Source organism: Tasmannia lanceolata, unplaced genomic scaffold (assembly GCF_043159265.1).
Source record: "Tasmannia lanceolata isolate RefF3 unplaced genomic scaffold, GAP_Taslan_0.1 ptg000016l, whole genome shotgun sequence".
Taxonomy (NCBI): Eukaryota; Viridiplantae; Streptophyta; class Magnoliopsida; order Canellales; family Winteraceae; genus Tasmannia; species Tasmannia lanceolata.
The window spans coordinates 13,091,093-13,114,064 of record NW_027518693.1 but is presented as its reverse complement, the minus strand read 5'-3'; the positions used below and the strand labels follow the sequence as shown (position 1 = coordinate 13,114,064).

At 38.5% G+C, this 22,972-nt stretch overlaps 4 protein-coding genes across 7 annotated transcripts in view; 2 read left to right on the top strand and 2 right to left on the bottom strand.

Moving 5' to 3' along the window:
• The first annotated feature begins 1,030 nt into the window (after window positions 1-1,030).
• Window positions 1,031-8,579, top strand: LOC143848752 (uncharacterized). 2 transcript variants are annotated; one of them, XM_077357788.1, is made up of 5 exons: window positions 1,031-1,185; window positions 1,896-2,026; window positions 5,250-5,372; window positions 7,759-7,861; window positions 8,068-8,579. In XM_077357788.1, exons 2-5 carry the CDS (start codon window positions 1,932-1,934, stop codon window positions 8,329-8,331), a joined length of 585 nt encoding a protein of 194 aa, XP_077213903.1. In that variant the 5' UTR covers window positions 1,031-1,185; window positions 1,896-1,931; the 3' UTR covers window positions 8,332-8,579. The 2 variants fall into 2 exon arrangements, with proteins under 2 accessions (XP_077213903.1, XP_077213902.1); XM_077357787.1 differs by having other exon boundaries at window positions 1,069-1,237.
• A 1,744-nt stretch (window positions 8,580-10,323) lies between these two features.
• On the bottom strand, window positions 10,324-13,970 carry LOC143848602 (FKBP-like peptidyl-prolyl cis-trans isomerase family protein). Its single transcript, XM_077357575.1, has 4 exons — window positions 13,750-13,970; window positions 11,371-11,480; window positions 10,915-11,057; window positions 10,324-10,566 (listed from the first exon to the last, which is right to left on the bottom strand). Exons 1-4 carry the CDS (start codon window positions 13,892-13,894, stop codon window positions 10,524-10,526), a joined length of 441 nt encoding a protein of 146 aa, XP_077213690.1. The 5' UTR covers window positions 13,895-13,970; the 3' UTR covers window positions 10,324-10,523.
• Window positions 13,971-14,968: 998 nt separating this feature from the next.
• Window positions 14,969-16,746, top strand: LOC143848418 (Arabinanase/levansucrase/invertase). The gene is made up of 2 exons (XM_077357362.1): window positions 14,969-16,086; window positions 16,197-16,746. Exons 1-2 carry the CDS (start codon window positions 15,502-15,504, stop codon window positions 16,578-16,580), a joined length of 969 nt encoding a protein of 322 aa, XP_077213477.1. The 5' UTR covers window positions 14,969-15,501; the 3' UTR covers window positions 16,581-16,746.
• Window positions 16,747-18,250: 1,504 nt separating this feature from the next.
• The window catches only part of LOC143848788 (DNAJ heat shock N-terminal domain-containing protein), a 41,195-nt gene continuing 36,473 nt past the window's right edge, over window positions 18,251-22,972 (bottom strand). For all 3 annotated transcript variants that reach the window (XM_077357850.1, XM_077357852.1, XM_077357851.1), the window contains exons 19-20: window positions 22,099-22,335; window positions 18,251-18,681 (exon numbers count right to left, since the gene is read on the bottom strand). In XM_077357850.1, coding sequence (XP_077213965.1) covers window positions 18,565-18,681; window positions 22,099-22,335 — 354 coding nt within the window. In that variant the 3' untranslated portion in view covers window positions 18,251-18,564. The remainder of the gene's footprint in view (window positions 18,682-22,098; window positions 22,336-22,972) is intronic.

Here is a 22,972-nt window from a genome sequence, read left to right as displayed (position 1 = left end):
CTTCTTTGATTGATGTAACCGATTGATTTTTGATGGTTTTAAGTTTTGGAAATATTGGCAGATAGGGGCTAAGACCCATTAAAAATCACAATTTTGAGAGTAGAATGACACATTCATGGCTGATAGGCTTTAGTATTTCACTATGTTTCAGCCAACACTTTGAATTTATTGTGGACACCCGTGTTGTGTGTCGTGTCCAACACGACACCCATATCCACACGTGTTGACACTCCTTTAGACACGTTTATATGTACTATTGGAAGTGTTAGTAACAATAGTAACTTTAAATGTATGTATGTGTATGATCGTGCCACTATTTCTAGATTTTTAGGGTTTGGCATGACAAATACTCGTATCTGTGTTGAAACTCGGCATACAAGTCCGTGTTCACAAATCTTGATTATATGTTCTTCTATTTTAGCCATGTCCTTGTTTCTAAATTTTGGGAGTTTGCCGTGTCCGAGTGTCCATGCCGACATGCGACACTCTTGTCCGTGTCCACAAATCATAGGTATTTCAAAAGATGCAGAAAAGTACAAAACTAGATTGTTGTTTGAATATTTTCAAGTCTTGTTTGTGGTGGAAGGGACTCCTCCAATGTAGTCGAGTGGATGAGTAATTGACTAGATATTGATGACACCCCCTACCACTACTCTACGAGGTTGACAACCAAACATTACCCACCACTGTTCTCCTACATAAGTTCCATGCAAATCCAATGGTTGCTCCTCCCCGTTGACTGCTTATTCCTCTACTCTTCAAGTCTATATGCCAAAAAGACCATGATTGGATAATGGTGCGAATTCCATTCTTACATTTTCTTAAGGAAATGATATCAGCACAAACATGTTTTGATAATTGCACAAACATATCCTGTCTTTTACTATTGAAGGAGCTGTCAAGGGTTATTACAATTCCCAAAATGCTCTTACAAACCAATTAGAAACAAAAAGACAAGCTGCGTTTGTGCAATTGTTAAAACATGGTTGTGCTGATGTCATTTCCCCGTTTTTAAGCAGTTGCTAAGAGCTAGAGCTTTTGGTCGTGCCGATATCAGTCTCCTTTACGACTAAAGTTTAAACGTCGATCCTCATTCCTCATTTTCTTCTTTGAAAATTGAAACCCTAGAAAACCCTTTTCTGCAATTCCATTTCCGAATCCTCGCAATCCCACGATTCTTCTCCGGTACTCACTCTCTCACCCTCAATTTCCTTCTTCTTCCCACGCTTCTTCTCCGGTATTCACTGGCTCACCCTCAATTTCATTCTTCTTCTTGTTCTTAATGCTGTGTTTGGATTGCAAGAAAACTATATCTTGCCAAAAATTTTGATCTTAGGGTTTTTTTTTTGTTACCACAAATTAAATGGTAATGATATGGTTATCGGTTATTTAGTGGAATATCATAATACCTTTCAGGTCCTTGTAAATAAAATTCCTACAATCCAAACAGGGCCTAAAGGGGATTTTTCTCGTTTCTCTGTTACAAGAGATGTTTGTACTTTGTAGAATGTGAGAAAATTAACTCTGAGATTTTGGGTTTTCTCTTATTTTCTCTCAAAATTTTTATCATCATTTACCATCATGCTTTCTTGAGTTTTTGGTACTGCTTCTGTTCTAGGTTATACATTTGATTCTTTTGGATAACAATTTAGCAGATTCGTTGCTACAATTTAGTAGAAGAATTTGGTGTTACTTTTACATATACTGAGATGAGATCTACTGAGATATGTTGACACATTTATCCAGACTAACCCCTTTTTTTGAATCCCTTTTTTTTTTTTTTTCCATTTTTTTACTACTTTTTTTAAAAAAAACCAATACCGCATTAAACCCGAATTTTTCCTTTCCCTTTTTTTGCTGTATCACATTTTGCTAACTATGGTTTATACTACCAGGGTTTAATTGAGTGAGTGTGAGAGAGAGAGAGAGAGATGTCTTTCATGCGGGGAGATCTGCTTACGAAGACTCGGAAGCTGGTGAAGGGTCTTGCCAAGGCCAAGCCCGTATGGCTAAAAGCCATGGAAGAGTATGTTCCTCTCTCTCTACACCATATGCTCTTTTACCTGTCTTCTATTTGAGAATTTTTCACCCTTGTTGTTTTGAACTTTGTTGCGGATTCCAAGGACGAGTTTGAGGATTTTTTTCAAGATGAAAAAGCAAGTTTTCAATCTTGCTTCTATGATTACATTCTAATTGCGAAAGCTTCCTTATTTAAATTCCTCTTTTTCCATTCAATGCTCTGAATTTTCATGTGTTTTTCCCTTGCCCCGTCTCCCAATCTTGAACATTTCATGAAATTTTTACTTCATTTTGAGTCATTTGTCATTCTTTAGTTTTATATGTTCCTAATCCTAAGTTTTTTTAATCTTCATTCATTCTTTCAGCATAGTATTCCTCTTTAAGTCTTGGTTTAATACTTTAATCTATTCACTCAAAGTCATCTGGTTCAGTTTTGACTTTGAGTCAATCTTTTTTCACATCCAAGCTTAAGTTAAGTTCTTTCCCTTTACATCAGTTTTAATTCTCCAGCTCTTCTCAAAAAAGAAAATGAACTAGGAAACTTGTTTCCCAAGATTTGTAATACTTAGGAAACCCTTTATCGAAGTAATCTCTGGCTACAGAAACCCTTGCTTATTTCTCTGCCACTTGGCCCAAGAACTTTGAAAAAAGGATCAACTGTGCAAATTATGATAGGACCCATGCTAATGGCATAGCATTTTCACCATTTGAATTTATTTATCCAATGGAAAATGAAGACCGCAGGTGGATTGAGACCATGAAAACTTTGACAAGTATTTGTGTTTATCATAATTTAGACCATCTGTCTTGGTCTGGATAGAGAAACACTGATGGGTGTTCTTTTAGTATTGAAAATGAGTCAACTTTTCTTTCTACTAAGGTGGACAAAGGGATCTGCTTCTTGTTGGGATTAACAGTTTTGACTAATATTATTGCCACAATTAAGGCTAACGATTGAATCATGAATCATTGTTATAATAGAGAGAGTCTGTCTTTTCTTAATGGGCTAGTCTTGTTGATCAATATTGATTTCTTTATAGTACTTTTGTTAAATAGCTTAGTCTAGCTGTGAAAGATGATACATGTAATAGATTGCTGTTATGGAAAATGTTGGCAGTTTCTTGATATGTTTGAGCTTTAGAAAGTTTCTCGCCGTCTTACTCGAGAATGACTAGATGTACTATTCTTATTATTGACAGTAAGTTGGAACCAAGAGAAACGAATTGTCAAGTTTTTCTACTTGGTCAGGGAAAGATAATGAATGGTGATGGTAGAAGTATCGAAACCATTGGAAAATGTTGGAAGCTTCTTGATATGAATGTTTCTAATTGTTTAAATGAATGTTTCTAGTGAGGTGGAAGATGGTAAATGATAATCCGTAAGGTAAATTAATAGGAAGTAGAAGAAATTTGACCTGGTTTTTTATTTTATTGTTTCCTTGATTTCATTGTTTCTCATGGCTTTGATATAAAACAGGATGGGTAGCTTCCTTTTTTTAACCCAGAATTTATTTAGGAACCCAAGCTAGAGAGAGGTAAGTGAATAATGAAGGTAATCCGTGCCTTGCTGCTATTTATGCCCTTCTTCGCATCCCTGAGTGTCGTCAGATGGACGTACTTTGGAATGACAGGTGAGACTGATTCAAATGAGATGGAAGTTGTGGCTCTTTTGAGAGGGATTTGTCGTGTAGACCCCTCCCTCCTTGACACAATGATGGTGGAAGGGGACTTGCTCAATGCCATTCGTTGGGCGAAAGGAGGAGAACGAGTTTCCATGGAGATTTGCTGAAGCCATGGAGGAGATCTTGGATATGGTGGAGGGACATTGGACACCATTTTAACATGTCCTCTTCTCAACTATAGTAAGGAAGATCAGTTAGCTCGATCCGTGTGGATAGAGGGGATTTTGAGGTGTGTGATCACCTTCCTCCTTAAGGGGTTTGCTTTATCTTTTGCTTTTGTTTGGATGTTGCCCTTGACTAGGCTAGCTCAGTCGAGGTTTTCCTTTTCATTATTAATAAAGCTTCACCATTCAGATAATAATAATAATAATAACAACAATAATGAAGTTGCTGTATTAAAATCTTGAAAAGTTTCGTTTTCGAGTGATAACATCAAAATTTATTGAAAGTATTTACATGAGTGGCAGAGGTTGATTGGCAAAAGTTCAGATCCATTTACATCTTGAAAAGTTTCTTTTTCGAGTGATAACATCAAAATTTATTGAAAGTATTTACATGAGTGGCAGAGGTTGATTGGCTAAAGTTCAGATCCATTTACATCCTCTCTTGCTAACATGTCAGCAACCTCATTAGCGGCTCTAGCAATATGTGAAAAGTGATAGCATGCCCTCTACATAACTTAAGGATCTCATCAATAATATGAGCTAATTGCCTACTTAAGCAAAGAGTCCGGGCAATTGCATTAGAAGCCCCTTCCACCCGTAAACTACCTCCAAAGTGTCTGTGAAACAGGCGAAGACCAGTTTCTTGATTTATTTGAGGTTTAGAATGTTTATTTCTATCATGATAGAGAAATGTTAGATTGGTTTATACTTATTTTTGAAAAATCAGTCAAGATTAATGGGAATGAATGGTAAAAATGTTTCTCTTTGGGTAGAGAAAGGTAAGTAAGTAATTGAAGAACGTAGACAGGTTAAATTTGTAAGTAACACATATCTTTCTTGATTTATGAATCTTAAAATGTTCTATTATGGCTTTGATAGAGAACAATGAGATGGGCTTTTCCTTCTTAGAAAGGAAGTTGGAAGTTGGAAGTAAGTGGAAATTGGTTGAATCTTTCTACTAGGGTACAGGAACGCAATATCTTGAAATATTGTACCAATTTCTTGTTTTTTTAGTTTATTATGACTATCATGGTTTGGTAGACAGAGACAAATAGATTGGTTTCTCCTTATAATTGAAAGTCAATTGGGACTGTTAAAAATGAATAGTCAAATCTTTTTGCAAACGTAGATAAAGGAGTCTATTTTCTTGTCATGTTAATTGGGGTCACCATGATTTTATCAATGTCCTCGAAAGGTTGTCTGCACTTCAGTTATAGACTCTGCTAACTAATTTTGGATTCTTATGGTGTTCACTTGCATGAAGACTATTTGTAAGATGGTTTTGATTAGTGAAATATACTTTCCACTTTAGCTTGAGTATCACAAGTTAGTTTTCCATGTGTATAGTTGGTTTGATACTACTGACAGTTGATTGAATTGCACAGGGCACCTCCAGTGTCGTTTCCCCGTACTGATGGTAAATTTGAGCCAATCACTCTTCCCGAGGATGTCTATATCAAAAAGTTTTTTCAAAAGCATCCGGATTCTAAATATGAAGACGCTATTAGGTATTGCTTTCTTTGATATTTATTTCCTTTTCATTTTGTTTTTCTGTCTCCTTTACATTCTTTATTTAATTTTCTACATAAAATTGGACAGGAAAATTTTCTTTGAACAGTAAAAAAACTCCATTAACGAAGAAGAAAAACATGTTGGGTGCCCCAGAGATTGCTCCACACAGAGAGGATCTCTGTTTACAGCTTCTATCACATGAAAATCTTTGCTTCTCTACAACTATCACAAGGTTCATTTAAAAATAGACTTGGTTATTTACTTGCCCAGTCAACTACGTTGACTTGGTCATCAAGTTGATGAACATTGACATAGTACTCTTTTAACCAATTTAAGATTTATGTATGTAAACTACTTGGAATACACCAAAAGTAGAAAGCTTGCTAGAGAACTGAACTCACACACAAATAGTCCAATAGATCTTTAGAAACAATTCTATAAAGAGAAGACGATAATCATTAAAAAAAAACAGAAGAGAGAGAGATACGATGACAATAAATATGGTCAACGGATGATCAAAGCAGGCTTTTCCAAAACTCAATAAGGAAAGCTCATTCTTTATTGACCTCTGAATGTTTGACCATGTTAATAGGCACAATTATTTAATTGCTTAATCCAAACATCTATTTGATTAAAAAAATAATGAGAGGCATATTCATCACCATTGTTTCACTTTCACGCGTAGTATTATTGGAGATTTTATGTGGTGTAAGCCCGTATAGTCCCTTATTTTTCAAAAAGTACTGTATGGACCACACCATAGGATGATCCAAACCGTCCATGTGATGGGCCATAACGTATATAGGTTGTGCCCAAAAAATCATTCCCATAGGATGATTCTAGCCCTCCGATCTATAGAGGTTTCCATAATATGCAGTTCATCTATAGACCGGAGGGTTGGGATCATCCTATAGAAATGATTTTTTAAGCACAACCTATTTACGTTATAGCCCATCACATGGACGGTTTGGATCATCCTATGGTGTGGTCCGTGCAGTACTTTTTGAAAAATAAGGGACTATAAGGGCTTACACCGTATAAAATCTCATATTATTGAACTTTATCAGCTTCATCGCATAAGAAAGTTTCCCTAATAATTGCAAATCTTCCACGTCTACACCAAGGTCCTGCAAGTAAAGAATCTTCTTAGTTATACTAGTTGAATCGATTCGTATTTTCTATTTCCGTCTGTTGATCAACTCCCACTTGTTAGATCCTATTAAACCAAAATCCATTGAACTTCTCATTAGGAGAAATCAACAACATTATTTCTAATCAAAGAGATTATTTCTAAATCCCTAAGTCTACAAAATCTAGGTCGTGGTGCATTGAAGCTCTTGAGACCTATTGTTAATTCAACTATGTCATAATCTATTGCCATAAAAAATTTTCCTTAAAAAATATGAACTCCATGGAATTAGTTGTTTTTCCAATACCGAGGTCTACTGCATGCTTTGGACATACAATATTATGTGCGTAAAAGCACATTGGAAATGAGTGAGTTGCCAGAAGCTTTAAATCTTCATCTAATGGCTTGTTAAATTCACATCCCATTGTGACATGTTCCTAAAAGGTTTCTATTGAGCAAAAAGGCCTTTAGAACACATGGATCTGAGGGACATATTGACAAGTTAATCACATGTTTGATTTTAATTTAGTCTTATAACCTGATTTCCTAATACACATACACCCCTACACCTCATAAGCATCAACCATGTCTTTGAAAACACAATTCTCTCTCTTAGGATGGGCGGCAGCATTATCAACTTGATAACTTGAACATTCTGAATTGAGAGTATTATAGGGGATATTCTGTGCAGTATAAGTTTAGAATGTTTATTTTGGTTAAAATAGAAAGACATTGGTTGTTTTTTTATTGTTGAGAATCAGTTGTAAGAGAAACAAATGGTAGAATCTTTCCATTTGAGAGACATCAATATATCCTTTGGGTTTATTGGCTAGGCTCAAATTTAGGGCGATGATATTTTCACTCCCCCCTGCATTACGCGCACGCTCCCCTTATAGCGTGATTTGACGTGAAAAGTGGGCAACTTTAACGCTCTTTGACGTCAAATCACGTTACAAGGGGAGCATGCACGTAATGTAGGGGGAGTGAAAATATCATCTCCCCAAATTTATTGGTGTTTTCTTCAATTTAAGAACTGCCACAATTTCGGATGCAAAAAAGACTCTTTAAGTTGTTGGTTGTATTCAGTGTTTCGTTGTTGCTCAAAAGTTTACGTATATCTCGAAGGAGATTATACTCTTCTTTTCTTTTTTTATTAGGCTTTGAATAATTGCTCACATGCTGATTTATTATCTTTGGCCATTGAATATGGATTGTCTATGGAGATGCTAATTATTTTTGCTTTAATTCAACAGGTTTAGTGGTTTTGATCCTCCTCCGGCCCGGATTTTTGGCTGGCGTGTGCTCGAGTTAAAAGAGCAGGGAGTCAGTGAAGAGGAAGCCATGGCTGTAGCTGATGTATGTATTATCCATCTTTGCAGTTATTTTATCACGTTTTGTGCCAAGACATAGGTCTCTCTGCATTGCCATTACCTTCCATGTGATAGTATATTTTTTTTAGTGAATCGTGGATTCTTTATGACACTTGAAATGAATCACGAACCTTAGTTACCTTTCACTCCACAATTTTTTTGCTGTCACAATGTATTGCGTGTTTGGTGCAGATGGAATATCGAGCGGAAAAGAAGGCAAAGAAGAAGGCGTACATTCGGCTGAAACAGATTGCACGTCTACAAGGGAAGAAGCTACCTCCAAACCCATTTCCGAGTGCCATCAAGGAGATACAGGCCGAGGAAAGGAAATTTGTTCGTGACCGATTCACCAATCCCAAGATACTTGAGATTGTCAAGAAGATGAGAGAAGACAAAGACATAGAGATGCAAGAAAGACTCGGTGGCGGTGGAGGTGGACGTCGTGGTGGCTGGTAAATTTTAGTCGCGGATTTACTTTTCTAGTCTTGCCCTATGTTCTTACAAGCCTTGATCTGATTGATAACTATAAGGCGAAGTAACTCTTGGTTGGATACTCCATCTGATAATTGTATCCTTGTTTTGCACACCCCTGCACAAAAATCTTATTGGTATTGCTGAGTGAGCTCTCTCTGAGGGCTAATAATATCCAACACTTTCTGGAGATTTTGTTAAGAACACTTATTACATCCGATTTTGTTAAGTTACATCCCCTCTCTCTCTCTCTCTCTCTCTCTCTCTCTCTCTCTCTCTCTCTCTCGTGTGCGCAAGTACACACTATTTATATCTATCACCCAAATGTTTTTTTTTATATTTCAATGATCTCGTTTATGTTTTTACGCTAGTTATGGATGGGTATCCAGCGAGGATGAGGTGCCGTGGTGTATGTTATTTGCAGATGGCATAGTATTAATCGACGAAACCAAAACAGTAGTAAATGCTAAATTAGAGTTACGGAGAACTACTTTGGAATCTAAAGGTTTTAGACTGAGTAGGACTAAGACAAAATATATGGAATACAACTTTAGTAATGTAAGGAGGCTGGACGAGGATGTAGTAAATATGACTGGATAGGAGGTACCTAAGAAGGATATCTTTCGCTATCTTGGTTCAATTCTACATAAATGAGAGATTGAAGATGATGTTAACCATAGAATACGAGCAGGTTGGTTGATGAAGTGGAAGCTTGCCTCAGGAGTTCTGTGTGGCCGTAAAATTCCTACCAAGTTGAAGGGAAAGCTTTATAAGACAGCTGTGAGGCCAGCCATGTTGTATGGCTCAGAATGTGGGGCTACCAAGAAGCAGCATGTGCATAAGATGAGTGTAGCGGAGATGTTGATGGATGTGCGACCACACAAGGCTAGATAGAATTAAAAATGAACATTCGTAAAAAGGTGGGGGTGGTTCTAATTGAGGAGAAGGTGAGAGAGCACCGCTTAAGATGATTTGGACATATCCAACGTAGGCCTTTGGATACTCCGGTGAGAAGAGACGACTCGTGCCAAATTGATGGAGTAAAAAGAGGTAGGGGCAGACCGAAAACAACTTGGGTAGAAACATTGAGGAAAGACTTGATAGCTAGGAACATAATAGAGAACATGACCTTGGATATGATAGAATGGAAGAAAATGATCCACGTAGAAGAACCCAACTAGAACCAGGATTAGAGCCGGGTATATTTTTTACTTTCATGAATTTTTTCTAAAGGATCCATTTAGCCGACCTCAACTAGTTTGGGACAAAAGCTTTGTTGAGTTGATCGAGTTTATGCTTTGATTACCATTTTAGGTTCACTGACATTTTCCTGCATTTTTTTTTTCTAAATCTCTGAATTTTAAATTTCTTGTGGCAATCTTGAAAAAGAAAAAAAAAAACATCGAATCTGCTTCTATCTAGTCGTGGGATTAGGGGCGCGATAATAACCTGGCTTTTCTTTTCTTTCTTTATTTTTATTATTATTATTGTTTGCGTGGGGGTAGTATTTCTTATGATCTGCCCCCTTCATGTCTCCTCTCACAACTGGCTTCACAAGTATTTTTATATATTGGTAAACATTTTGGCATTAGCACCACTGAAAGCAAACAGTATTTTTTTTTATTGCTGTTAAGGCATACGAACGGTGCCATTCGGATCCTGAGTGGTACCTGTTATCTTTGGACTAATTAAAGCAAAAATTGCTAGAAAGAAAGACATTTACTGGGCCTCACTTGTGCTTCGTTTACGCTGATCTGAATGACACCAATAACTCCGGCCAAATGCCATTGTGGACACTTGATCGGATTATCTTATTCACTTGATCCGTCAAGCCTCCTGTTGTTCTAAAAGAATCAGTGATCTTGATTTTACATACATGCCTCCCTAGCCCCTATAATATCCAAATATTGCCTGTTACCCATTTATGGTAAATATGAATGGGTTGTCCTCTTTAAACACATGTAACACCAAAGCATAGATGGGAATAGGAATTACATGTACTTCTTAAAACAAGTTCCACCATTTCTTTCACAGAGCAACATACTGTTACCAACTTAATGTCCCAGACACCAGATTAAAATACTGTGCTCCATCGAAAACTACAAAGATGCACCATTATTTTTTACTCTTTTCACAATAAGGATCGCCCGCGTCCGAGTGCAATCAACTGGGCTCCATCAGTTTTTCCTTCCCTCGGACAGAATTATGTGGTACCCATGCCTGCATCATTTTCCACAAGAAAAAAGCATTAGCCATATTAACACATAAATACTAGGATCGGCTGATTAGGCCCATTAATCATCGAGGCGATTCAGCAAATGTTTTGGCATGCGCTAACAACAAAGGAAGCGGACCGTGGAAGCTAATTTTTACATTGGGTCATAGAGCTCATTAGGAAGGAAGTGAAATAAAGGCTTCTTCATGAGCTTTTGGGTCAGTAGCCAGGGCATTAAAAAGCCACTGGGTTATACAATCCATTGACAAAGTAGTACATACACGAGGAACAAAGTATGTCTCACTGGTCTAATCTGATAATGTGACCGGAGATAGTAAAATGTAAATACTCACGTTGATTTGAACGGTGCACTGGTAGCTCCAACTGGTGTGCTGAAAGCAACATCCTGGAAGGGACCTGCCATCTTCCCACGAGGAAACCATCCAAGGTCCCCACCTTTCTTTCCGGATGGACACTCTGAATACTCCGAAGCCAACTACAATATGAAGTACTTGAAAGAATTAAAATAATAATATGGCCTTAGTCATCAATTAATGTACATGCAAATGGAAGACAATCACAGTGATTCCAGTTTCTGCATTGATTTTCATTTTTGACTTGATTGGTGTCTTGATCGAGTCCAAGAAGATTCAGCTGGGTTCTTGACTACTGTACACTCCAAAATCAAGTATTCAGATAGTATTTTCTGTCATGCACATTAAAGCTCCAAATAGATGTTGGATGCGTCCCTGAGATCATTAATGAATGAAGGAGTTGAAACTTGCAAGATTGTTGAGTCTGACATTTACCTTTGCAAACTCTGCAGGAGGAACCTTGTCTCCATTGCTTAGCCAACCATCTTCCAGCTTCTTGTATGCTTCATTGATCTTCCCTTGTTTCTCACATAAGATGTGTCTTGCTGAAACAAAGTGCAGAAAAAAGGACAAAATCAAAATGTATTAGCAGCACATAACCTGTGAAATAGTTAATTCTTATGTGATGCTGTAAGGTTCTGCTCAATAGCAACCCCTGAAGGATATTATATCCTCCCTAGTCTAAATAGTTTCTCTGGTTTTACCATATTGGGAATGCTAAACAAAGGGAAGATAAAAAACATACATAAATTCTTAGATCATATTAAGATTGACAAATGCCCGAAAGAGATAAAGACTTCAGCTATCATTACACTGTTATTTAGCATGTATTTGTATTGGTGCTAGAGATGGCTAAGTGGTATTAGATATGGCATCCTGGACAACCCGGTACGTAACATCCAAGAAGGGCGATCCTTCTATAACTGTTACTTTGATAAGTAAATCTGCATTGCATCTAATCTGATCTCCTATGAGAGGACCAGCCACATTGTAGATTATTGCTACATCAGGGAGAAGGTGGCACCAAGTTTGGTTACCCCTTCTTACGTTTATTCTGGAGGATAGTTGGTTGACATTTACAAAAGACAAGGAAAGAGCTTCATCCCAGAATATTCTTTCCAAGTTAGGGACAAAATATAGCATTGTTATGACATGAGGAGTGTCACAAAATGGTGGAGTTACCCTTGTATGGTGTGTTAATGTTTTTTTTTTCTTTTCTTTTAGGCAATGTGTGTTTATGTTTACGCAGGGAAACTTTGGGATTGCCAAAGTGCCATTCATTAGTGCCACTCTTACATTTTAGTAACCACTCTAATTCAATAGAAGTAGTGGGGTGTGAATGTTTTCTCCTTTTTTCCTTCAAAAAACTCCAACGATGCTCTATCCAGCCCGGTCCTAGTCAGCCCATCTACCTCCAAACATGATGTAAGTTGATCGAGCAACCCTCAATCCTGTCCAAAATCTCTTCTACCGCATCCACCAATTTCCAAGGTTAGGAAAATACAGACTTGATCCATCGGATTACACTGAGGGAGTCTCCCTCAACTATGAGAAAATAAAGATCCGCCTCCTCCATAAAATGCAAGCTTGAAAACAGACCCAGCACATCAACACTGGTCGAATCCGAGCTACCCAATGGACAGGAAAAACCCCACTTGGTGGTGCCATATGACTCTCGCAGAAGCCCCCGACCCTCGAAGCCCCTGGATTTCCCACGCTTGATCTGCCAAAGTTGAGCTAAATACCAATTTTGATAGATACACCCTTGTTTTGATAGATACATGCATGCCTTCTATTTTAGAATTCTTGGCTGCTACAGCTCCTGAGGAATTGTAATAACCAATGCAAAAAACTTAAAATAAAAAGAGTATATCTATCTAAAGTGGGTGGAATGCATAAGTAATAGTGGGAGCGAGCTCTTACATAAGGCAGATAATTTCCGACCAGAAGTATTGGATGATTCATGGAGGCGTAACTTTGTTTAGGACCATTTCCACTAGAACTTTGTTGTCTAATCCTACTTCAAGGGGTTTTATATTCAGAGACTTACAAAGTCTTAACCAATCAAGGAGGGCCCTGCATTTTGCCAGCATGTTGGATCCTTCACCATAGAAGTGATAGAATGCCACATACACCTTTTGCTTTCTCAGCAGTATATTCCATTACCCTAGAAATATTATGCTACGCCCTCTAAATGGAATAATATGTACCATCCTTCCAAGTACAGAGATGGGTTCTATGGCCTTTGGCCATTGACATTTTGAATGCTCTTCCAATCCTACACTTGGAATATGAAGAATTGAAGACCATGTTTGTTATCTAAAGTGACACAATGCTACGTTTCTCCCATTGAACAATAAGGCCGTCCATCCATCAACGAGAAATGGAAGTTTTTCTAAGAGATTCCGTACCTCCTCAGATTTACAACCTTTAACATCTCCCATGTGCCTTTTTAGGGAATTTTGACTGAGAGAATAATTTACAACAAGAAATCTGAAGGATCTTCCTTAGACAAACGATGAAATTTCAATTCTTTTTCACAGTTATGGTAAAGCTTATTAATCACATAGAGCAACAAAGTAAGAAAATACATGAGGAGAATAGATTCCAACCCTAGTGAGACATTTACCCTAAAATCAAGAAAGATATGCATTAGAGGTCCAGAGAATTATATAAACAAAACAAACAACTAGTAATACTACATAGATTTCTACCACCAAAAAAGCACAAAAAACACTTACTTTAACGAAAACCCAATTCAAAAAGAAGGAAAATAATCTATGAAAAAATAGATAGAATGAGAGAAGAGAAAACCTTTAACATAAGTACAGGTACCAAGACCATCTGCTGCCTTGCCAGATTTCCCTTTACCCTTTGAAGCATTCTCATCGCCCCCACTCGATTGCTTTCCTTTTCCTTTCCCTGATGATGATTCTTTTGCCTTGGAATCCTTCCCCATCACTTCCCCAAACCCTAAATTCCTCTTCTATGTTCAACTCTTCTTCTTCTTATCTTGGGACACACGAGAACAAGAGTCTTTTTCATCTAGAGGAGAGATAATAAAACATAAAAGACAAAAAAGTTCGACGAATCACAAAAGTACCACTCCATTGCTACTGGGCTTTTTAAATGTGTGGCTACATAGACAAGCCCATCTCTCTAGGCCTATCTCTAACTATTCTAGGGGTGCAACTCAGGTCGGGTTGGGGCCAACGCGAACCCGACCCGAGGAACCATTTACTCAACCCGAACCCGATGAGTTGCAGCGGATCAACCCAACCCAACCCAACCCAACCCAACCCGAGGAACCCTTTTTCCAACCCCAACCTAAACCCGGCCTGAGTTCCAACCCGAGTTTTTAAGCTTACTAAAAACTAAAAATAAATAAATAAAAATGTCGGGTATTACTTGGGTCGGGTTGCCCAAACCCTCAACCTAAACCCGACCTGAACTCAACCAGGTTAGAAAAACCGAACTCGAAAGACACCCAACCCTACCCGACTTTTTCGGGTTGAAGCCGACCCTATTTGTTTTGGATTTTGAGAACTGATTGAGAGTCCAAAACCGATTATTGGACTCAAATTATCCAATAACCGGTTTCGATAATTTGAGTCCAATAATCGGTTTTGGACCCATAGTTAGTTCTCCCTCCAAATCCCAAACAAATACGACCCAAATCTTCTAACTTGCCATTCACACCTCAAACGTGTGTGTGTGTGTGAGAGAGAGAGAGAGAGGTTGCAATTTGTGTTTTAGTTTGTCTAATACTGTTTATGATCATTCAGTTGGTGCAATTTGTGCATGGTCGCTCATCAATGATGGGCCCTCCATCATTGAACGGTTACGATCAAGCAAAAGCAAGTTGTCAATATAGTAAGAAACCGGATTGGTTCACATTTTTTATGGTAATTAAGCTGGGTCCGAACCTTCGACCTCTAGGTTGAAGAACTAAGCCTTGACCATCAATCCCTGGTTCACATTTATGGGTCCTCCCGTCAGAGCCCAACTCGGCCCATCTTTGACTCCTCATCCACATTCCTTTCTTCCTCCTAAATCAAAGCCGCCCCCCACCTTTTTCTTTTATGTTTCTTCCTTTGGCCCTTTTTCTCCCTACAAAATCAGAAAAAACAACATCATCCCAAAACTCAACCAATTTCCCAATGGAGGCAGTAACAGCAGCAGTAACCCTTAACCTCCTCGCATCTTCCACCACCCACAAACGCACCACACCAACATCTCTCCCTCGCCCAACAAAAAACCTGCTCACTTTTTACCCAAACCCTAACCGTAGAAAATCCCTTCACCCTTTCCTCACACACTGCTCCACAAAACCAGACATAGACAGTGACACTTCCCACAAACAACAACAACAACCCAACGGTCAAATCAAATTCAAATTCAAATTCAGAACCCCAACCCCCATCTCCCTCCCTTGCCAAAACCCCCTCTTCTTCTTCCTCCTCTACACAAGGCCTAGTGTTTGATCTGGGTCCCAATTGGGACAGTAGAGAAATAGGATCCCCTGTAGTAAAGCGATTCCTCAGCGACGATGAGGAACGATGGTACATGTGGTACCATGGGAATAACTCGTACGCCACGGATTCAATCGGATTGGCGGTTTCGAGCAATGGGATCCATTGGGAGAGAGGCAATGGATCCATTCGATCGAGCGGGGACGCGGGTGTGGTCATGAATTGTAGTGATGATTGGTGGGCTTTTGATACCAAAAGCATCAGACCTTCTGATGTTCTGATCATGTCCAGTGCCAAGGTCAGAGCCTCGACTGCGGTCTACTGGCTTTATTACACTGGCTTTAGTCCTGAGGAGATTGAATTTAGGCTCAACATTGAAAACCCAGAAAAGTTTCTGCATAATTGTGGTAATTGTGGGTTCAGATCTTTGCTGGGTTTGGCGATCAGCCAAGATGGTCGGCATTGGGCTAGAATTGAAGGGGAACATCATAGTGGGGCGTTGTTCGATGTGGGTCTTGATGGGGAGTGGGATTCTCTGTTCGTTGCTGGACCCAAGGTCGTTTATCATCGGAGCGGTGATCTTCGGATGTATTACCATTCGTTCGATGTGGAGAATGGGTGTTTTTCGATTGGGATCGCAAGGTCGAGAGATGGGATGAGATGGGTGAAGTTGGGGAAGGTAATGTTTTGAACTTACAAAGAAAAGAATTTCAAACTAACCTTTATTTTGGTTTGAATTTTAAAAAGTAGTTACGATTAGTTTCTGATATTTCACTTTGTTTGCAACAGATAATGGGTGCTGGATTGACTGGTTCTTTCGATGAAGGCGGAGTGATGAACGGGCACGTTGTGGCAATGAAACAGGGAGGTTATATAATGGCATATGAAGGGGTTGGGGCGGACGGGAGGAGGAGTATTGGAGTGGCTGAATCTTCAGATGGTTTGAAGGATTGGAGGAGCTGTGGAGGTGGAGAAGCAGTCTTAATGCCACAAGAGAAGGGATGGGATAATGAAGGAGTTGGGTCTCCTTGTCTGGTTCGGATGGACGGTGACGATGAATGGAGGCTTTATTACAGAGGTATTGGGGAGGGTGGGAGGACTGGAATTGGGATGGCTGTTTCTGAAGGTGGTGGAGTTCTAAGTTTTAGAAGATGGACAGGGTTTCACCTGTAACAGAGCAAATGTATTTTTTTTGTTTTTTCATTTCAGGTTACAAGGAGAAAAGCTACCCATTGATTTTCTATTGGACAACTGAATTACCAGATTCAGGATTGAAGCATTCACTATGATGGGGTTTCTCCTCCCCACTGCTCACAATTTCAAAGATTTTTTCACTCTCCATCCTATTGTCCTCTTTATAAGCACCTGCAATCCAACTGGTTAAAGAATATCAACTTATCTAATCACATCCTAGTCGCAAGTATAGAATTTATATAGGGAAATCATATTTTTTAAACTTGAAACACTTGTTTCTTCTGCACAACACTATCAATCACCATTTGATCGGTCAGTCCCACAATGGGTAGGACATTGCCCCTAAAACCCCACAGATCTCATGATCGTAATCATCTGACACGAATGCTAATGGACTTAGATTGCTAAGAAACAGACCATATTCAATAGCAAAAGTTCTGCTGAGAAAAGAGCAGCACATCAGTGTGGTTCTAGATAGTATCTGATCAAAGATATATTAGATAGTATTTCCAAACAAGAGTTTGGGAGAAGGTATCTCTAGATGGGATTAGCTGAAGGATATGAAGTTCAATGGCAAGAACAACATACAAATTGATTGAATTGCTTAAAGATTTCAAGCAATTTTCTAGTCACAGATGATGTGTGAAGTTCCATTTGGATATTGATTCTTATAGGTTGAGGATCACCGTGAATATGAGGAGTGTATGTAAACTAGGTATTTCTCATTATTGTACACGGATGGTTTATTACTTGAGAAACATGATTCGAGGCATAACCAACTTCAAAACGAAGCTGATGACTGAGCCAAGAGACGTTCACGGCCATTGTCTCCTAAATAAGAACGTTCAATTACAATGAACGTTCAAATCACTTCTTATTTGCACATAATTTTTCTTTAAGTTGATCTTATTTGCAAATGGGGCATTAAGACCTCTTTGGAAGTCATTAACTATATCATTTCCAAAATGCATTCAAGATTATAAGCAAATGGATTTTATAGTTATCCAAAGAAGCCTCAAGAATAGCCCCCCTGTGATCAGATGATTCAAAGCCCTCAAAACTGGTTAGGGTTTCCCAAAAAACGTCTAACCATTGATTCTTTGCAGATCTTTCTCTAAGGGCCGTTTGGATACACTAATTTTAGAATATTGGGTTTCCTCAAAATCTTGGATGGGAGGCGAGAGAAGGAGACCATCCATTGTTTTTTTAAATTTCTCGCCCTTCTTTCCATCGAGTGAGAGAGTAGGAGATCATCCTGTGTTTCCAGGTGTTAGAAATCTCATGATGGAGAGTTTCTAAAACCTGACTTCCTACCTAAAAATCCAGAATTTTACACTGCTTTCAAACTAAAACCTAGATTCTAAAATCCACGTATCCAAACAGCCCCCTAGTTACTGTGATATCCATTTAGCATGAGACTAAAAGCCATTGTCATGAGTGATGGCCCGTCCGATCAATTGTACTCTCAAAGGACGTAGAAACCTATGAGCAATTTGGGTGCCATCTGGTGTGAAAGAACCTGGATTTCTGTTTTGTGACGTGTTGATCGCGAGTACGTACCAAGGAAATGTACATAGAAACTCATACGGCCATCTACACCTGTGACACATGATTCATATTTTGTGCATGTGTGCGGTGTATACATGTAATTGTTCAATAACAGAAATAGTGACTCACATAGTATTATTTCCCTTTGAATAAGTATAACACATTTTGTTGATCTTTTCAGTTTTTCATGCAAATCAAAATTGAACTATGCTTTGTTTCTTAATGGATTTGCTACATACATAAAAATTATAATTTTCGGTTGATTGAACTCAGTGACTTGCATGCATTTGCTTGACTGCCTCTTTATAACTGATTAAATAAGTAATCTTGACATTTGAACCTCGAATTAATGATCACCGCCAGTCTGCTTGCTTCTTATTACTTTAGAACTTGTGTGTTTTGATCAGAGCATTTGCTATTCTGAGTCAGAATCGGTTGATAAGATCTGGCGTGCATCTTTGGGTTCAACATCAGTGATGGATGATGGCGGATTGGAGTTTGGAGTTGTACTTGTGGTACCTCTGCTTCTATTCTGAGAAAGTAGCATGAAAGCTTGTAACTCAACTGATTTACATTGTAATAAAAAGAAAAAATTATAGATGTAAGCAAGCATAAAACAGGATGGCAGCAACAATAAAAGGCGCATGGATTTACATGCAAAAACACAGTAAGGGACATATCAGACTCACAAAACACATGCACATCTTTTGCTTTTAACAGAATCTTGTGAAGATATCCACTTACGACAAAGAAAAGCCCTTCTTTGGAATGATGAGAATGCGGGAGACGGGAACCTGATCCTTTTAACCTACATAATTCTCAGCAAAAGTCTACACACTAAAGCTTTAATATCCCAATTACTAAATTTGTTGAGCCATTTTAATATGTCAGGGTTTTATTGGTGCCAAACCCTATACAAATTCATGCTTCTTACCGCTTTCAGCATGGTTTTATCATTATCATATCATTTACAATTGATATTGAAATCTCAAACAGTGTATGGTACTGATGCTAACTTATGAATACCGATATGCATATGCACAACAATGGTAACATAGACCATAGTTGCCGAAAAATCCTTGACAGAGAGAGAGAGTGTGTGTTTTCAGAAATGCATGGGAAGCATATGAAAAACATGTCGAAAATATGTGGGAAACATGTGGAAAATGTATAGGAAAAAGATGGGAAACACAGGAAAAATATGTGACGAAAATATGTGGAAAATGTATAGGAAAAAGATGGGAAACGTATGGGAAACACAGGAAAAATATGTGAAAAGCGTGGAAAGTGTATGGGAAATATATGTAAAGTGCATAGGATACATACGTGAAACATGTGGGAAATGCATGAGAAACGTTTTGCAAAAATCATACCAAAAAATTGCGAAATAGATATTAAAAAGGAAAATAAATAAAATAATAATACCATTCAAATATATATATATATATATATGAGCATGCATTTGCTGCGCTCGAGCACAGAAACAGGGTGGGGCCACATTTTGGGTGGGATCCAAAGCATTCATTTGATGGGCCCTTTTATGGGTAGGGTGTCCACCAAAAATCAGCTCCATTGGATCACCTTAGGGTGTCCATTTGTGGGGCCAAAAATGGACGGATTTGTGGACAAACAGTATTTGTCCATTTTTGGCCCCACAAATGGACACCCATTGGAGCTGATTTTTGGTAGGCCCCCCATCCATGATGGGGCCTTCCAAATGAATGCTTGGGATCACCCCCCCCCCCCCCCCCCAAAAAAAAAAAAAAGACCCCACCCCCCTGTTTCTACGCGAGAGAGAGAGAGAGAGAGAGAGAGAGAGAGAGAGAGAGAGAGAGAGAAGGGTTGCTGCGCTCGAGTGCTAGAAACATGGGTGGGGCCACATTGTTGGGAGGATCCTAAGCATTCATTTGAAAGCTCTCATCATGGATGGGGTGTGTACCAAAAATCAGCTTCATTGGATCACCATAGGGTGTCCATTTGTTGGGGTGAAAATGGACAGATTCTGTTTGTCCACTAATTTGCCATTTTTTCACCCCACAAATGGACACCCTAAAGTAAACAATGGATCTGATTTTTGGTGGACACCCTATCCATGAAAGGGCCCCACAAATGAATGCTTTGGATCCCTCCAACAATGTGGGCCCACCTTGTTGTACGCTAACAGATAAGCTTACCTGCTAACGTTAGCAGGAGCCCTTTCCTCATATATATATATGAGAAAACTGTTAAGCGCACCATTTTTTTGGTGCGCTTAAGTTGTTATAACGCCTCCCATTCATTTAAATGTTTGGGTTCCGCTAAAGCGCACCAATGGGAGGCGTTATAACAACTTAAGCGCACCAAAAAAATGGTGCGCTTAAGCGCACCAACACTTCTCTCTCTCTCTCTCTCTCTCTCTCTCTCTCTATATATATATATATATATATGAGAAAACGGTTCCTACACATGTAGATAAGTTATCTACACACTAGCTTAAAATATAGTGGGCGCCACATTATTTGGGTGATCCAAACCATTCATTTTTAAGGCCCTCACATAGATAGGGTGTCCACAAAAAATCAGATCCATAGGATCATCCTAACCATTCGAATTATGGAGGCAAAAAATGGACTAATTTGTGAAGGTGTAAAGACATCCATTTTAGCTCCACAAATCGTAGGGTTGGGATGATCCTATGGATCTGATTTTTTGTAGACACCCTATCTAAGTGAGGGCCTTTAAAATGGTTGGCTTGGATCACCCAAACAATGTGGGCCCCCAATGTATTTTAAGCTAGTGTGTAGAGAACTCTCCACACATATGTGTAGGAACCGTTCTCTCTCTCTCTCTCTCTCTATATATATATATATATATATATATATATATATAAAAATAAGAAAACATCTGCTTGAAAAATAAAATATATAAGAAACATAAATAAATTATAGATGATTGCCTCTAATTTAAATAAAAAACTTGTAAATGCATGTATTTATGCGTAAAAGGTTGTAGATATTTGAAATTAACAAATTCCAAATCTACATAAAAACACATACAAAAATTAACACAAACTTATGGAAATACAAATTAAATATAATAATATGAATTGTAATTAAATAAAAATAAAAATAGGGAAATGTTATCAGCACTACTGTATTTTGATGAGGGCACTCCTCACTTTCTTAAAAGTACAGTATGGCCCGCACCATAAGATGATCCAAACCGTCCATTAGATGGGCCACAGCCTAAATAGGTTGTGCCACAAAAATTATTTCCATAGGTTGATCCTAACTCTCCGATCTATAGAGGGTTAGGATCGACACTCTAACATTCAGATCGGTTGGGTTAGGATCAACCTATGGAAATGATTTTTGGGGCACAACCTATTTAGGCTTGGCTCATCTAATGGACAGTTTGGATCATACTTTTAAAAAGTGAGGAGTGCCCTCATCAAAATACAGTAGTGCCGATAACATTTCCCTAAAAATATGCTAGGAGCATCTCTCAGATTTAGGAGGCATTCCCTATTTACATTCAAAGCATTCAGGTGAGTTCCTCTTGCGCTTTATATATATATATATATATATATATATATTTGCCTCAACGCTTCTATCGTTTTCCAAAAGTTTCTAATGCATTTCCTAAGATGGTTCTCAATGCATTTCTCATACGCTCACCTATCACTTGGTTCTCGCTTCCTCTCTAATTTTCCCCATGTTTTCCACCTCATATGCTTACCTATCATTTCTCACACGCTTACCTTCCATTTCTTGTTTCGCTTCTTGAATTCCTTTCCCAGGCAACTAACTATACTATATACAGCTACCCACTATCTTAACTGATAAAAGTACTAAATTTAGTTATATGTTTTAAAACTATCCATACGTAAATTTTAAAAGTGTACTGCCTGCAAACACCAACTTAATCAAAAAATATAATCATGTGAAGAATATTTGAAGTAGATACTCACTGTTGTTTTACTTGGCTGAGTTGTCTGGCTCTTCTGCAGCCAGATGCTACCGAGAGACATGCATGCTCCTAATAGAAAGATTGGACCAAGCTTTGGATCTTTCATGCGATCATATATATTGGCCACAATGCCCTGGATCTTATGTTTCATTCCCTTGCTTGTAGACATAACCCCTTGGGCACCTTTTAACCACACTGGATCTGCATCCTCGGGACTAAGCTCTGCAGACTTTGTTGTCTGCAGCCAAAAGGCATGTCAGTATGCATTGGTTGTAAATAGTTAGTTGAGGTCACAATAAAAAACATCACATAAGGCAGAAGCCATCTGAAATGCGAAGTCAACAATGCAAGATTCTCAAATTACGGCTAACAAAATGTGAATAAATGCACTTAAATGAACCATATATGGAGGGGTCATTCTTCTCACTCATCATTTGATTTGATGAACATGCATTCATAGATAGCCATAGAAGATGAGGAGCTAGTCATGTACCACTTCTACCAGTAACAGTTAAATTAACATTTCTATGAAACCTCTAAGCAAGCCTTCTGCCGCTATAAGTGAATGTCTGAGTAGTATCCAAGAGATGGTGTATACCTCATCCCTTTATGATGCATGGACATCTGTACCGCTGTGAATACAAATCTAGATAGGGTGAGGAATACAATGCAAAGTTTTATAAATTGGATATGGGATTTGCTAAGGTCCATCGCAAAAGGCTTTTCGCGGCTGGTCTGTTGCACGTCAGACCAGCCACCACGTGAATGGAGACAAAACCTGTTGTCTCCATTCACGAGGTGGCTGGTCTGACGTGCAACAGACCAGCCACGAAATACCTTTTGTGATGGATGCTAGCAATTCCCATTGGATATAT